The sequence below is a fragment of the Crocuta crocuta genome, unplaced genomic scaffold (assembly GCF_008692635.1).
Source record: "Crocuta crocuta isolate KB4526 unplaced genomic scaffold, BGI_CrCroc_1.0 scaffold322, whole genome shotgun sequence".
Classification (NCBI taxonomy): Eukaryota; Metazoa; Chordata; class Mammalia; order Carnivora; family Hyaenidae; genus Crocuta; species Crocuta crocuta.
Genome location: NW_027532592.1, coordinates 4,290,937 through 4,308,090, shown reverse-complemented (window position 1 = coordinate 4,308,090; position 17,154 = coordinate 4,290,937). Strand labels below are relative to the sequence as shown.

Genomic DNA, 17,154 nt, shown 5'->3' with positions numbered 1-17,154 from the left:
CTGCAGGGTACAGGCCAGGTGTGCCCTCCCCCTTCCCAGGCTCCCTTCCAACACCCAGTTCCTAACAGAAACAAAGAGGCAGGCTTTGTGTGAATAGCTGATTGGCAATATTCCCATCTGAGTAAAATTCTGAATGTGAACTAACTTTTAATGTCGTATCATTGCCTCCAACATCTTCGAACTTCACCTTGGAGATCTGTAATTCCAGCCCCTTGGCTTTAACTGGTAATCAAATAAGGAGATGAAAGGATCAGTGATTCAGAAGTAACTCAGCTCTGTATTTAATAATGTTTAAGTAAACTGAGACCATGAGACACTGAAGTATTTTCTCATAAACCACACTCAGCAGGCCCCCTCAGAACGACAACTGGGACTGGCGAAGCCTCTCTCATAGCATGCTGAAACCCCCAGACTTGCGGCTCACCTTTCCTCTGCAGGACGGCTTCTATTTCTCCATCTACTTCCTGAACGTCTTTCTTCCTTTTGCTTCCTTTGCGCTTCATCCTGCCTTTCCTTTTTCCATTACTCTCCAGTAGAGAAGAGTCTTTGGAATCCTGGAAAGAAAACAAATTTAAATATACCAGGCTTGAAATTACAATGTCAATGTTTTCTTAAAGATGGGTGTTATTTAGGGGCACCTGACTTGCTCACTTGGAAGAGCGTGCAACTCTTGATCATAAGTTTGGGTGGAGGAATTACTTAAGTAAATAAGAAACAAAAAACAGGGGCACCTCGGTGACTCAGTCGGTTAAGCATCCAGCTCTTGGTTTCAGCTCAGGTCTGTGCACTGACGGTGCAGAGCCTACTTGAGATTCTCTCTCTCCCCCCTTCTCTCTGCCCCTCCCCTACTCACACTCTCTCTCAAAATAAACTTAAAGACAAAACAAAACAAAAAAACGAAAAAAAGATGACCATTATTTAAAATACCCCATTTCTTTTTTTTAAGTTTATTTTTACTTATTTTCAGAGAGAAGAGCATTTGTGTGTGAGAGAAAGAATGCGTGTCTAAGTGGGGAAGGGGCAGAGAGGGAGACACAGAATCCCAAGCAGGCTCCTCGATGTCACCAGAGCCTGATGCAGGGCTTGCATTCAAGAACTAGAAGATCATGACTTGAGGTGAATTCAAGGGTTGGATGCATAACCAACTGAGCCACCCAAGTGGCCCCTAAAATACCTCATTTCTGCCCTGGTGCTTGCACCTACCTTAGTTATTCCCAACCTCTCTGCTCCAGGATGGTTTCTGCTGGAGATGAGCCTCTTTTCCATAGCTGTAAAGCTCAGTTTATATCCTGACACATTAAAACTTTCTTTCCAGATTCTTCTAGTTAGTTAATCTCTTGCTCACATTCCCAGGACACTGAATTGTGACTGTATTAGAGCTGGCCATAATCTGTCCTGTACTTGAGCAAGGCTCTTTTGTATCTCTCACAGAATCGTGAGCTTCTGGAGGTGAGACGCTAATGTTCATATTTTATTTCTCACTGAGCCTTTTACCAGTTGGTCTTTATGTGATGCCTGATGAACCACTAAATTAAATAGGACTATAGAGCAGCTTTGAAAGCCCTAAAAAGGTATAATTCAACTTAAGAGTCAAGCTATTTCCTTAACCTTGCAATAACGTCCTCTAAAAACATGATTAACACAGAGATTTGAAAAAGGTTCAGTAATAATTCAAAAGGGGAATGTTTTTGCCAAATCAAAAGACTTGGTTCTTGGAAACCACTTACAACGGTATCGTCCAAGAAAAACACAATGCCACATACGTAATTTTAAATATGTTCTAGCAGCCACATATAAAAAAAGGGGGAAATCAAGTGAAATTAATTTAGTACTTTAACAAAATATATTCAAAAATATTATCACTTCAACATATAGTCAGTATAAAATGTTGAGAGGTCTTATATTAATCTTTATAGTAAGTTTCCAAAGTCTAACATGTATTTTATGCTTATAGTACATCTCAACCCAGACACTAAATTTTAATGGGAAATATTTAATTTGTATTTACATTTCATAAAGTATACAGCTGAAAGAGTAGATTCACATGCCCAAGTTGTTCCAAACATACTTAGAAGTTTTCTAATAACTGAACTGAGTATTATTTTACAAATTTGGTTCCTCAGTTGCACTAGCCACATTTTGAGTGCTCAAGAGCCAGGTGTGGCTAGCACTCACCACACTGGACAGTGAGCCCCAGGGACCTACGTGGGGCCTCGTGGGATAGATCGCTGTACATCTCCTCCCATTCTGCCAGGCATCGGAAAGAATCAATTAAGGGGACACGTGGATGGCTCAGTGGGTTAAATTAAATGTCCCACTCTTGATCTCGGTTCAAGTCACAATCTCATAGTTGGTGAGACTGAGTCCCATGTTGGGTTCTGTGCTGATGGTGGAAACCTGCTTGGGATTCTCTCTCTCCCTCTCTTTCTGCTCCTTCCATGCTCACTTGCATCATGCACCCTCGGTCTCTTTCCAAAAAAAAAAAAGAATCAGTTAAGGATAGTGCCCAGTGTGTTCACTTTGTGATAATGCATCCACCTTCACTTTTATGGATGGTATACTTCAACTCACACAGGTTCAAAACGAAAAAGGTGTCCACTTATTCGGGACATTTTCACGGTGTGCCTGTTTGTACAGGCTCCCTGTACAAACCCTCCCTGTGAAACCCCATGGCTGTTTCACAAGCTGACTTTCCTTCCTCTGAGGACAACAAGCCTTCTAACTGTAACATGCACCCAAGGTACCTATTCTTTAACTCGTGCTGGTAAATGCACCTCGGAAAGCTCATCAGGCACAAATTCAACAAACTGCCTGACAACTACGTGCTGGGTACATTTTAGCAAGGGAGACACTAGTAGAAAAAACAAAGATCCTGCACTCCGAAGCTGACGTTCTAGTGAAGACAAAGAAGAAACCCAACTAAACACTTCCACAGTAAGCTCTAGGTGGTCATAAGGGCTTGACAGAAAGGAGATGAGGCAGGAAAGAGCATCCAACGACGTGCTATTTAACACGTCAGGAAGCGACTCTGCCAAGATCACAGGGAAACAAGACAGCGTGAGTCACAGGAATCTGGGGGAGTTTTAGACAGAAGCATGAGTGCAAACGCCCAGGTGAGAGTGAGTGGGTGTTCTAGGAACAGCGCCAGGCTACGGTAGCCGAGGCGAAGCGGGGAGGCGGGCAGCAAATGAATGAAGAGGCAGCAGGGCAGCCACGCACAGTGGGCTTTCCTGGCAATAACTGTGAGGACTCTGATTTTAGAGTGAATGGAGCCACTCTTAATACACGAAAGAGAACCACCTGACTTAATTCATAAAAAGACATCTGCGTGTGGAGACTAACTCAGGGGAAGGTAATCTCCATCGGAAGCCCTGAACTTGGACAGAAACGGTGGCAGAAATGGGACTGTGAGCACATCCTCCGTGTGCTTCCAAATTCCCACGCCCTTCATGAAGCACGAGACCCCGACTGACATTACATTTGGTGAAAAGGCTGTGATGTGCTCCAACTACTTGGGGCTAAAATGTCACTACAAAAATACCTCTCTCTCAGATCCTGGCTTCTTATGATTACTCTTCTCATCTGCCAGGTCCATCTTTCCACCGGGAGTTCTGTCAATAAACCACCCTCCCTCAGAACCCCTGGCAGGGGTCTTTGAAGGGATGGAGTCTGTTCCAGAAGGTGTCCGTGGGGCTGAGACGGTGGCTTCTCTGTGCTCCATCTCAGGAGTCCTTGAAACAGAATCAGGATGTCCTTTCCGATATAAGGAGAGCAGGGAGCTGTTCATGTGATTTGCTGCCTGGTAGAAACATGACATCACCTATGTCACCACTCTGGCGCTCATGGACACAGGCTACCCACACAAGCAGCTGCCAGCAGCTTCCCTCACAGCACTTTGTCAGAAAACACAGGGCATTCACAGTCAGATGCTTCACCACAATTTCCTGTTCAAAAATATGTGCCCCCCTTCACCACAACTTAATAAATGGAAATTAAAGAACACTAAAGAAGTCTGCTCGCTTTTTAAAAATGTAACAGAATCAGGGGGGACTGTGGTGGTTCAGTCGATGGGGCCTCCAACACTTGATATCAGCTCAAGTCATGATCTCAACGGTTTTGAGATCGAGCCCTGCATCTGGCTCCTTGCGGAACATAGAGCCTGCTTGGGATTCTCTCTCTCTCCCTCTCTCTCTGCCCTTGCCCTGCTCACTCTCTCAAAATAAATAAATAAACTATTAAAAAAAAATAACAGAATTAGGTTTGAAAACGAGCTGGTTAAGAAGAGCCACTACTATCTCATCAATTCAAAACCAGATCACGTATCACTCAATATCATCCTGACTTTGTTAATAAAAAATGGAATTACCAATGTGGAAAAAAAAGAGAATATTATAAATCGTCTGGCATATTACTTCCATATTTCTCTTAAATTACTTACTTGCAACCCTAAATTACTTGCCACCTTACTTATTGGCAATGGTAGCCCTTTAGCAGAAAATGGATCTTTTTCTCAATTTTTATTATCAATTCCCCTTTCTATTCCTGTGTGCCCTTATTTTAGGCCATTCTCTTCCCTTCTTTTTCTTATAAAACAGGTTATAAACACAAATACTGAAAGGATGACCTTCCCAAGAATTCCTCAACACTGTCCACAGAAATTATTCATAAAGATATTTAAAGTCTCTTATTCTATTCCATAGTTTTGTTTTGTTTTGTTTTTAGGAGGGTTCATAACGATTAAAAAAATATCAAAGTGGGGGCGCCCAGGTGGCTTAGTCGGTTAAACGTCCGACTTTCGCTTGGGTCATGATCTCGCGGTTCATGGGTTCGAGCCCTGCATCGGGCTCTGTACTGACTGCCAGCTCAGAGCCTGGAGCCTGTTTCGGAGTCTGTGTCTCCCTCTCTCTCTGACCCTCCCCTGCTCACGCTGTCTCTCTCTCTCTCTTCTAGAAATAAATAAAAAATATTTTTAAAAAATAAAAAATAAAAAAATATCAAAGTAGGTCCATTAAATGTTTGGCTTACCTGCGGATCTGGGTAATCTTCCATATTTGAATCATTATCTGAAGAGCTTTCAGTATACCTCAGTAAGAAGAGGAAAAGAAACATTTTAAGGGCTTTGCTCCCACATCCTAAAAAAATTACAACCCTGAACAAAAAATGTCCTAAGGCAAAGTATTATGGTGGTTAAGAGCCCAAGCTATGGAATCTGAGAATTCTGGATTCAGAATACAACTTTACTGGTTACTAATGTCTACTTAACTTCACTGAGCATCAGCTGCCTTATCTATAAAGAGGAGATAACAAGTAATGCCCACCTCTCTGGGTTATCAGAGGATTAAATAGAAGATCACAAAGTCCTTAGAATATATAAGCAGAATATACTAAGCGGTAAAGGCTAACAAATTGTGGTTATCTTAATCCAAGCAATAAATAAAAGTGAAATGCAAAGTCCTATCATACCCAAAGGTCTGATATTAGGAATCTCAGATGCCCACAAAAGGAAATATTCCAGCAAGCCATCATTAAGTAATTGAGTAACAAATTCACAAATTCAACATGACCCACCTGTGTGACCAGGGGTAGTTTCCCAAGCCTGTCCATGAGAAATGAGGCAGAAAAGGTTTTCATATGATGCGGTGAGAAAGAGGCATAAATCCTAAAAGCTACAAACTCTAAGAGCAGGCTCAGCTCATTATAACCCAGAGTTGATGGACCCTGCTACCAATTGATGTTTCTTTAGAAAATAATTAAATAAAAAAAGGACTCTTCCTAAGTAACAAGGGTTATGTGAATGATAAGATCCATCTTTATAATTAAGACAGGAATTCTTTTGTTATTCATTAAATTCTATTAACATAACTGGGCATTTCTAATCAATGTAAAGAAGGTGGATTATTCAACTGTTTGGAAAAAAATAATCTTGCCTTACAATTCATACCCTACAAAGTGGATTAAAGAATTAAATGGAATATTATAAAGAAATAAGGATTCCACATACTGTTGTGATAGAAGTTTTTCTATTTCAGCATAAACCATAAAGACTGACAGATCTGACACACACACACACACACACACACACACACACACACACACAGAATCCCAAGTTTCAACGCAGAGTCCTGATGTGAGGCTTCAACTCACAGAACTGTGAGATCATGACCTAAGCCAAAATCAAGGGTCAACTCTCATATGACAGACAAAACCCATAAGCAAGCAACTAACAAAGCAAACATGAAACAGTAAAAAAATTTTCATGTCACTACTTATCAAAAAACTACAAATAAAAACATTAATTTTTGCCTCTGAAGCTGGCAAAGATTACATGATAGTATAACTAGGATTGCAAGAGTGCAGACAAACACACTTTTTTATTCTTTTTTTTAAAGTTTATTTATTTATTTTGGGGGGGGGAGGAGAGAGAGAGCGCGCGAGCAAACACACACAAAGGGAGGGGCAGATAGGAAGGAAGAGAAAAATCCCAAACAGGCTCCATGCTGTCAGCAGGGCTTGAACCCACAAATCATGAGATCATGACTTAAGCCTAAATCAAAAGCCAGATGCTCAACCAACTGAGTCACCCAGGCTCCCTGAAGTGCACTCTTTACACAAAGCTGCTAGGAATATAAACTGAGGCAACTTTTTTGGGAAATGAACTCCAAGGTACCAGAAATCTCAAAAAGGTATCTTTGACCCCAGAAATACCATTTTAGGAATTTAACATTAAAAAAAGAAACATATAAAAGATAAATGTGCTGAAGAACTATTTACTGTGTATATGATAGTGCAAAACTGGAAACAACCAACCATCCACGAGTGTGGAATTAGTTAAGAAAATAATAGTAAATCCAAATGGAAAGGCAGCAAAGCAGCTATAGGGTGAAAAGAAGCTATCACGACAAATCCCATAAATGTTAAAAGAGGATATCTTGAAAACTTAAGCCACAAATGCCACACTTTAGATGAAATGGGTTACGTTTTGTTTCTTTAAAAGTACAATTTACCAGTGCTGATAGAAGAAGAAAAAGAAACAGGAAGAGTTCTTTGTCTAGCAAAATCAAATGTTACCTAATTCCTTTCCAAAAAGAAGTCTCCAGGTTGAGAGGAATTCTAACAAACTATTTAAAAAGAAGTATCAGTAACATCACACTAACTTTTTTGTCAAATAGACAAAAACATTTTCCAAATAATATGAAGCCAGTATAACTGTAGTAATACCAAAACCTGACAAAGACACTGCAAAAGAGAAAAAAAATTCAGACCGTTATGAGTACAAATATAGCCATCTCCAAAAACAATTAGCAAAAAGATTTTAATAATATATATTATTTCTGGACCAAGTTGGGTATATCCCAGGATGCAAGACTGGCTCAGCACTCCAAAATCAATGTAATTCACCAATAGAACAAAGGGGGAAAACCATAATAGAATCTTTCATTAAGGTCACAAAAAGCATTTGACAAATGTAAAACCCATCCATGATAAAAACTCTCAATACAAATAACCTGAAGCCGTATGATAAGCATCATAACAAACATCTATAACCAGGAATTAAGGAAACACTCAGGAAGCCAAAGCCCCACAAAGTCATTGATGTGGCCCCTTGAAGGCTGGGTGGGAGTTCCTGATGGGAATGAACCCTCCAGCTACAGAAAACCACTCATACAAAGACACAAAGAAAGAATTCGTCCTCTCTAGGCAACAGTGAGCATTCAGTATGTTCAAAGCACAGGTCTGGAGAGGTCAGGTATTCCGCACGGCCTTGCTGGCAAGGAAGGAAAAGCCACTGACGATTTCAAAATTGGGACTGTAATATGATCAGGTTCATGGTATTTTTTTAAATTATTTTTTATAATTTATTCATTTTTGAGACAGAGAGACAGAGCATGAGTGAGGGAGGGGCAAAGAGAAAGGGAGACACAGAATCCAAAACAGGCTTCAAGCTCTGAGCTGTCAGCACAGAGCCCAATGTGGGGCTTGAACCCACGAACCATGAGATCATGACCTGAACCGAAGTCAGACGCTTAACCGACTGAGCACCCAGGGGCCCTATCAGGTTCATGATTTATAAGTCACCCCCTTCTTAAATTTTTTTTTTTTAATGTTTTTATTTATTTCTAGGAGAGAGAGAGAGAGAGACCGCGTGAGCAGGGGAGGGTTAGAGAAAGAGGGAGTCACAGACTGAAACAGGCTCCAGGCTCTGAGCTGGCAGTCAGCACAGAGCCCGACGTGGGGCTCAAACCCACGAACCATGAGATCATGACCTAAGCGAAAGTCGGACGCTTAACCAACTAAGCCACCCAGGCGCCCCATATAAGTCACCCCCTTCTTTGTAATCCTTACTCGTTATCCTCTTCACCTTGTCTTGCTCTTTTGGCCAGATGTTCATCTTCTAATTCTGTTAAATCCTTAGGTTCTTTCTCACTAGTAATTACGCTAAATACTGAAAACAAAAAGAAAAAATCATGAGCTTAAACAAATCATTAACTTTATTAATATTTCAGCTCTAACACTAAAAGACTCACCTTTTTCTACCTGAATCCTAAAAGCATTTCTTTTTCTTCGACCATAGTCTATACTGAAAAACAGAACAAGAAGGTTACTACAATGGTCTCCACCAACATTTTCCCATTAAATCCAATCTAAATTGATCACATTAACTTGCAAGAATATATAACTCCGTCACTGAATTCACACTGACCATAGGCTTATTTTTGAGCTTATTTCTGAGTTTACATTTCCACTACTGTAATTTTTTTTTCTGTTAGAGACACAGTTACAGCATCACAAATTCTGGCAGCTTGTACTAGAGGAGACAGGGAGAATGAAAGGTAGGAAAGTAGCTGGACTTCTGGGATTCTACAAGAAAGGGGCCGTCCAGCTGTAGACATGGGTTATCCTTCAAGAAAAGGGATAAAGTGGCACCTGGGTGGTTCAGTGGGTTAAATGTCCGACTTCAGTTCAGGTCATAATCTTGCAGTTTGTGGGTTCGAGCCCTACGTCGGGCTCTGTGCTGATAGCTCAGAGCCTGGAGCCTGGTTCGGATTCTGTATCTTCCTTTCTCTCTCTCTACCCCTCCCCTGTTCATGCTCTGTCTTTGTTTCTCAATAATAAATAAATGTTAAGAAAAAAAAAAGAGATGAACAATTCAGCAGGAAGCTCAGAGGTTGGCAGGGTTTCCACTGCGACCATCAGCCTAGGGGGCAAAGGCTGGGGGAGCAGCATGGTCTTCTCCTCCTGCCAAAGGGCAGGGCAGGCATCCTAGTGGGCTCACTGGACAGAGCACTGAAGCAAATTAATCTAACATGACTGCTGTTTTTATCAGAATAAAAGGCGTGCATTACTTTTTTTTTTTTTCAGTTTATTTATTTATTTTGAAAGAGTAAGTGCAAGCTGGGGAGGGGAAGAAAGAGAGAATCCCAAGCAGGCTCCAAGCTACCAGCACAGAGCCCGACACCAGACTCAATCCCATGAACCGTGAGATCATGAGCCAAAATCAAGAGCTGGACACTTAACTGACTGAGCCACCCAGGCACTCTAAAATAAGAGGGGCACCTGACTCTGGATCTCAGGGTTGTGAGTGAGCTCCACTTTGGGAATAGAATTTACTTACAAATAAAATCTTAGAAAAATAGTAATACAAGAAGAGGTTAGGATACAGACAGACACACAGAGGAAAGACCGTGTGAGGACACAGGGAGAAGAGAACCACCTGCAAGGCAAGGAGAGACGGTGGCCACTAACTTCAGTTTCCTCAACTGTGAAGCCTTAAACTTCTGCTGTTTAAGCTCGTGGCCTCTGATACTTTTTTATGGCAATCCTAGCAAACTAATATACTGAGAGGAAAACACAGGCTTCAGACTTTAAAATATACAAAGTGGTAATAATTAATGGAGCAACATAACAAGAGACATGGGATTAGAGACACAAGAGAAAAACTGAATCTTTAGTGGGAAGCCTAGAGATGTTTCAAGGTAGCTAGGAAGCTCAGGGAGACCATGCCTACTGGTTTTAATTCCTTAATGAGATAAGAGACGAGGCCATACTGCTGACCAGTCTGTAAGGTACTGAAAAAGAAACAGCAACCATTCCCCTTACTAACAAGGATAGCACCTTGCACATAACAGGTCCTTGATAAGTCTTTGTATAACTCAACTCTGAACTTCTGGACTGGTGAACTACCGCCAGCAGCGATAATATCAACTGAAAATTTGGGCAAGATGGAAACTAAAACTGGTAGAAAATAAAGGCAAGAATCTGGAGACTACATCTCTTTACCTGTACATTCTTTGTAAATCAGATGCTAAGACTCCAGTGTCCACATATTTGCCACATCTGTTACTGGTGAGGTACTAAAACAAAAAACACGACACAAATATTCAACACTCAATATTTCAAACTCTGATTTTAAACAGTGATTTTAATCAGATTGAGCTATTCAAACATGCTATGCTATAATGTAAACTCATTATTTACTATATCAAAAACATAAATAAAAATCACCAAATTGTCAAGTCTGGAACCAGTGAATTTAATTAACATTATTAATCACCATGACAGCACAACAGCAACAATTAGGAACAGCTATAATGTAGTTAAGTGGGGGCCTACTGTATCCTAAATTTCCGAATACCGCAAGAACAAAGCACTAAACTCAAAAGGGCATCAAGGGCTATTTTAAATCTGAGGGAACATATAATATTTGCCATCTGTCCAACACTGCAGGGACTTCTAGCCTGAGACAATTCATGGTTTCAATATTAAATCACTTTTTGATGGGGTCATATTTCTGCAAAACTGGGTTTTCAGCCGTGGAACAGGAAATGAGAGTGGCAGGGTCAATTTGACTCAACAGGTATACAAATCCACTCATGTGATTAGTTAAGAATAAAATACAACTATAAAAATTTTCCTCCAATTTTTACATATTATTTCTTCAAAAAGCTACTACACTATTTGGACTAAATAGTTACTAAGTGGCTTGAATGTAACTACTTAATAAACAGACCTAGTAGGTATTACTTTTGGCCAGGAGGCACCATGAAAAACTCCCAAGAAACTGGGGCTCTGCGCACCTGTTGAAGGAGCCTTTTACACATTCTTTCAGCAGCACTCACAATGCTGAGGTGGATGTCAGTCTCCCCACTTTATAGATGGGAAAGTTTATGAAGCTTTAAAAGGCTAATTACTTGGGAGCACGTAATTACAGGGCCAGATTTCAAACCAGAATGTCTATCTGCCTCCGTGTGTCGGTGCTTGCTGGTTATCCAGTCAAGGTATGCCTGACATCACACTGCAATTTCTTCCCAAGAATCCATAACGGTCTCTGCACAAATGCCTCCAGTGACAAGACACTAGACATATAAAGCAGGACTGTTCCAGCTAACTTTCCCCTTCTCTGGACTCCTGGCGCACGCAGTCATTTACTACAAGTAATGCTGCATTACCTATGTTTGTGTGTATCTCATCTCCACAAGTCAAACAGTTCCTTGATGACAACAGAAATAAAAGCTAAATTTGGGGGTGGTTATGCAGCAACATGTAACTAACATGCTAGTTAAAAGGAGACAAATGTACCACTTTGGGGAGAGGTCTACAATCTACCACTAAGGGAACAGAGCAAACAGAACGATGCAGATGAGCCTGTCTGTGTGAGTAAAATCTGCACGTGTATATAAACTCTCCACAGTTACCTCTACAGAAATGAAGATGGAAGAAAGTGTTTTTCTTTTATATCCTTCTGTCCCTTCTATTTTAAACTGTAACAACTTAGTGTTTTTATAATGAACCCAAGTAATAACAATAGGGGAAAGCTGAGAATTTAAAGTGGTGAAGACTGAGAAGGGCCACTGGATCCAGCCATTAGGAGTCACTGTCTAGACACTTCCTGAATAAAGTGACACAGCAAGTGGTGGAATATCCAGAGCGAGCTGAGAGCTCCCAGAGCTAAGGTCAGTGTGGTCAGGACAGTGGAAGCAGTGGGTTGAACCTAACTACTTAATAAAAAGACCTAGTAGGTATTACTTTTAGCCAAGGGACAAAGCAAGGGACACAAGGACAAAGAGGAGATGGGGGCAGAATGTGTCAGGCTTGTAGGATGGGTTTTCTCTAGATGCTCTGGGAGCCCACCAGAGCGTGTGAGCACAGCCCAACAAGCTCCCTTTAAAGGGAACTCTCTGAGACAAACCATGAAAGACTCTTGAATGCTGAGAACAAACTGAGGACTGATGGGAGTGGGGTGGGGGGTGGGGGGTTATGGGCATGGAGAAGGGCACTTGTGGGGATGAGCACTGGGTGTTATATGGAAACTAACTTGACAATAAACTATTTGTTTAAAAAAAAGGGGGGGGGGGAACTCTATGGCTGCTCTGCAAAGGATGGACCTTAGGTAAAACCAGAATCATGGATATCACCTAGGGGACTACTGTCATAGTCTAATGAAGAGATGGTGGTTTAGGGGCACCTGGGTGGCTCAGTTGGTCAAGCCTCCAACTGTTGATATTGGCTCAGGTTGTGATTTCACAGAACCATGAGATCGAGACCCACATCAGGCTCTGCACTGATGGTGGAATCTGCCTGGGATTCTCTCTCTCTCTCCTCCTCCTCTCCCTCCCCCCTTCTCTCTGGCCTCCCCTGCTATCTCTCTCAAAGTGAAGAAAATAAACACCAAAAAGAAAAAGAGAGAGATGGTGGTTTGGGTTAGGATGGTTGGAGGTAGAAACGGTAAGGAGTGTCTGTGTTTGGAATATATTTTGATGGTAAAGCCAAATAAATTGCTAATTAATTGGTTAAGAAAGCTAAACAGGGGCACCTGGGCGGCTCTGTCCATTTACCATCCAACTCTTGATTTTGGCTCAGGTCATGATCCCAGGGTCGTGGGATTGAGCCCCAGGTCAACCTGGGACTAGGTGTGAAACGTACTTAAGATTTTCTTGCTCTCCTCCTTTCTGTCCTGTCCCCTGCTCACATACTCTTTTTTCTCTCTCTCAAATTAAAAAAAAGAAAAGACAGTGAAACAAAGGAGTAATATAATAATGGTAGTTAAGGGTTTTGGCCCTGACAATGTGTCATTAATGATACAGAGAACATTAAGAAAGGCAGGTTTGGGGGCGCCTGGGTGGCTTAGTCGGTTAAGCGTCCGACTTTCACTTAGGTCATGATCTCGCGGTTCGGGGGTTCGAGCCCCGCGTCCGGCTCTGTGCTGACTGTCAGCTCAGAGCCTGGAGCCTATTTCAGAGTCTGTGTCTCCCTCTCTCTCTGACCCTCCCCTGCTCACACTGTCTCTCTCTCTCTCTCTCTCTCTCCTAGAAATAAATAAAAATATTAAAAAAAAAAAAGGCAGGTTTGGAGAAGAACACAAAAATTCAGTGTGGATATGTTGGTGGAAGCACCCACCAGACACTCAGCAGGAAAGGTTTAGTGGGCAGCTGGGTAGTCAAGATAAAATCCACACTAGACGGGCACCTGGGTGGCTCAATCATCCAACTTCAGCTCAGGTCATGAGCTCATGGTTCGTGAGTTTGATGTCTGCATTGGGCTCTGTGCTAATACAGCTCAGAGCCTAGAACCTGTTTCAGATTCTGTGTCTCCCTCTCTCTCTACCCCTCCACTGTTCACACTTTACCTCTGTCTGTCTCTCTCTCAAAGAGAAACATTAAAAAAAAGAAACATTTAAAAAATCCACACTGGAGACATAATTTTAGGAATATACAGATAGTATTAAAATTTTTTTAATGGTTATTTATTTTTGAGACAGAGAGAGACAGAGCACGAATGGGGGAAGGGCAGAGAGAGAGGGAGACACAGAATCTGAAGCAGGCTCCAGGCTCCGAGCTGTCAGCACAGAGCCCAACGCCAGGCTTGAACTCAGGAAACTCAAGATCATGACCTGAGCCAAAGTGGATTCCTAACGACTGAGCCCCCCAGGCACCCCAGTGACAGTACTTACAATGAGTGTGTCTTCATTGAACTTACAACTGTTTGTATTGGACTAAATTGCATATTGAGTGTATATGTATATATATACTATACATAGTGGTCATATAAGGAAGTACTTTAAGGTTTCAGATTGGAAGAAAACCCCCAGGAAGCAAGTGAAGGAACAGGGAAACAGCACAGGGGCTCAGAATACTACCAACAGTGACAGTTTGGGTACGGAATGATCCAGAAAGGACGGAGGGATCGATGCTGGCAAAGTAAAGAAAAGCCAGGTATGTATCCCCACCCTCACCCCCCCCACCCAAAGTGCAAAGCGAGGGAAGGCCTCCCTCCTCCCAAGGCTGTTTGCAGACTGTGCCTCTGCAAAACGTTTAGCACACAGGCTGTCACCTGTGGCTGCAAAAGCGACAAATCCGTGGGCGGGGGAGGGTGGGCTCAGTCTGTTAACCAACTGACTTCGGCTGGGGTGAGACCTCACGTTTCCTGAGATGGAGCCCTGTGTCGGGCTCTGCGCGGGCGATGCAGAGCCCGTTGGGATTCTCTCCGCGCCACCTCTGACACTCGAAATAAATAAATTCGCTTAAAAAAATATACAAAGGGCCTATTACAATGTGAAAGCCACGCCAAGTACCCGCCACGATCCCCGCTCCTCAGGTCCACACCCGTCCCGCCCCCCGGCTCCTCCAGCCCGGTCCTCAGCTCCTCAGATTCCGCACCCGCCCCCTCCCGGCTCCTCAGGATCTACACTAGCCCCGTCCCCGGCTCCTCAGGGTCTTCACCGGCCCCGGACCCGATCCTCAGAGTCTACACCTGCCCCTTCCCCGCTCCTCAGGGTCTACACCCGCTGGGACACCAGCTCCTCAGGGTCCACACCCGCCTGGTCCCCGGCTCCTTAGGGTCCGCACCCCTCCCGTCCCTGCTCCTCAGGGTCTACACCCGCCCGGGACCTGGTCCAGGCTGGCCTGGGAGCCGCCGAGAGGGGGCCGTGCTCGATACCCACCTGCACGACTCGCTGCTTCAGCCTGCTGTCCACGAACCTCGCGGGCCTGGGCTTCATCTCGCGCGCGGGGCTGCCACAGCCAGGGNCCGCGTCCGCCCGCCCGCCCGCCGCCCGGGCCGTGCCTCCGGCGCTGTCCCAGCGCTATCCCACCGTGTGTGAGGAGAGCGCCGCCGACGGCAGGGAGCCCTGCCCACACCCGGAACTTTCCGGGACGCTGATTTTGCAGGCTTGTCCGGCGGGCCCTGGAGGACAAGGACCCTTTTTGAACACGTTCAACTTTATTGTTCCCCGCTACGCGGACCCGGGCGCGCGGCGGCTGTCGGGCCTTCCGGCGAGCGTCGTGCGTCTTTGGGCTCGCGGGGCGGCTTCCGGCCGCAGGCTGCGCGACGCCGCCTCGGTCTTGGCCGCAGACTTAGCAAACCTCAAGCCTGTGGTCGCCCGCGACGGTGAAGACGTAATGAACCCGAGGCGTTGCCGCCCGGCTCCGCAGGGAGGCCACCCTGGGCTCCGGCGGGTGTGCGCGGGGGACCCCGGCGTCGGCCACCTTCGGGAACCTTGCCTTCTTTTTCTGCTTCCGCTTTGTCCAGCACGTCCAGTGCCGTACTACAGCTTGACCTAGACGCTGCCCACAGTTTTGGTAAACGTCCGTGTTTGGCCGTAACGTTTTATGCCGTTAGGGAGACACAAAGGGACAGTCAGCGTTAACACACACACAGACACGCAGTTACCGGCTTTCGTTCCCGTTTGCTTGCTTGGCTAATCGTGTCTTCAAGATTACTATTCCTATTTGAGCTCTATTCGTCTTATGACATTAGGAAGTGGAGTATGGAGGCTGGGGTGGGGGGAGATGGAGTTTTAAGATGTTAACACATGACTGTTTTACTCGGTACCACGGGATAGTTTTTCCCGCGGATGCAGATCACGTCGCTGCCTTTTCAGTGGTCCTTATTCATGCGCCGAATATAGATTCTCACTCTGACCTTCAGAACTTTGGTTAACTTTGCTCCCGCTTCATTTCCTTCTTCTTCCCTGTGTGTGCACTCTGCTTTCCGCTAAGCAGCATCGCTTGCGTTTATGCGTCGGTACCAACACCTGCTATGTCTCAAGCGCTGGGTACGACTGAGAAGAAACAGAAGAGATTACTGCTTCTAGGAGGTTGCTCTGGAAGATGATACTGGTAGACAAACTGATTATACACAGTACTTTGCATTCGCGGACATTTCCTCTGGTCTCCTGTGCCCTTCCTGGCAAGTATATGACTTGTAGATTCCTAGCTGACCATCTCCCTTTTAGCTTTTCCTGATACTTCCCTTCGTTAAAATTTCTGCGTAGGGGACCCTCCTCACACTCAACAGAAATTTTTTGAGTGCCTCCCGGTTCCGGTCCCTTCCCTGCCCGTGGGTCTTGTGGGGAAAAGCACGAGAATGGCAATTGTACCTTTTTAATAACATCTTTATCATAATTAGATTAAGTATTTACATACTTGGTTATATTAAGCTTTAGGAAATATTTCCTACAGTAAATAGCGCAAATACAGCCAATGCCCAGTAACTTTTTTTTTTACCGTAATTGCAAAATGATTTTTTTTTTTTACACAAATAGTTTAGTCCAGTAACTTTAAAAATGTGATTTAATTCTGTGCGTGCGAAATGTGCCACGGAGAATAAAACAAGCTGAAGGGCCAGCAGCATGGTTTGTACTCTGTAATTTATCATAGAGTACCTGTCTACATTTAGGGTTGGCTTCATGGACGTGTGACCCGTGGTCACAGAGGCCTTAGTGCTTAGAAGGCTGGTCCCCACACTTGGTTTAGTAGTCTGCTCTTGATGCTTCCGGGCCCCCCCCCCCCAAGTTTAGGCTAATGAGGATCATCATTATCTTTGCCCTGAGATCATCAAAATCATGTGTCCAATCTGAAAAGCTCTGGTGACAAATGGGAGCTGGTAAACAGCCAGAAAAGGGGCCTCACTTATGAACACCAAGGACAAGAAAGTATACAGCACCTAAGCCAGTCCTTGCTTCTCCCTTTAGCTTATCTGTATTATGGATTATAAACATATTTTTAAAATATATTTTGCTTAGGGGATCCTGGGTGTCTCAGTCGGTTAAGCAAATGCTTAGGTCACGATCTTGAAGTTTGTAGGTTCGAGTCCCATTTCAGGCTCTATGCTAACAGCTCGGAGCCTGGCGCCTGCTTCGGATTTTGTGTCTTCTCT

General features: G+C 43.8%; 1 protein-coding gene across 3 annotated transcripts in view; it reads right to left on the bottom strand.

The window, feature by feature from the left end:
* Positions 1 to 15,017, bottom strand: part of NVL (nuclear VCP like) — an 84,711-nt gene extending 69,694 nt beyond the window's left edge. The window contains exons 1-8 of one of the 3 annotated variants that reach the window (XM_077779860.1): positions 14,939 to 15,017; positions 10,279 to 10,352; positions 8,526 to 8,578; positions 8,344 to 8,443; positions 5,026 to 5,083; positions 3,542 to 3,799; positions 425 to 554; positions 146 to 222 (exon numbers count right to left, since the gene is read on the bottom strand). In XM_077779860.1, the coding sequence (XP_077635986.1) occupies positions 146 to 222; positions 425 to 554; positions 3,542 to 3,799; positions 5,026 to 5,083; positions 8,344 to 8,443; positions 8,526 to 8,578; positions 10,279 to 10,352; positions 14,939 to 14,995 (807 nt within the window). In that variant the 5' untranslated portion in view covers positions 14,996 to 15,017. Of the gene's footprint in view, positions 1 to 145; positions 223 to 424; positions 555 to 3,541; positions 3,800 to 5,025; positions 5,084 to 8,343; positions 8,444 to 8,525; positions 8,579 to 10,278; positions 10,353 to 14,938 lie in introns of those variants that run through there. The other 2 variants (XM_077779862.1, XM_077779861.1) reach the window with 2 other exon arrangements.
* Positions 15,018 to 17,154: the final 2,137 nt, after the last annotated feature.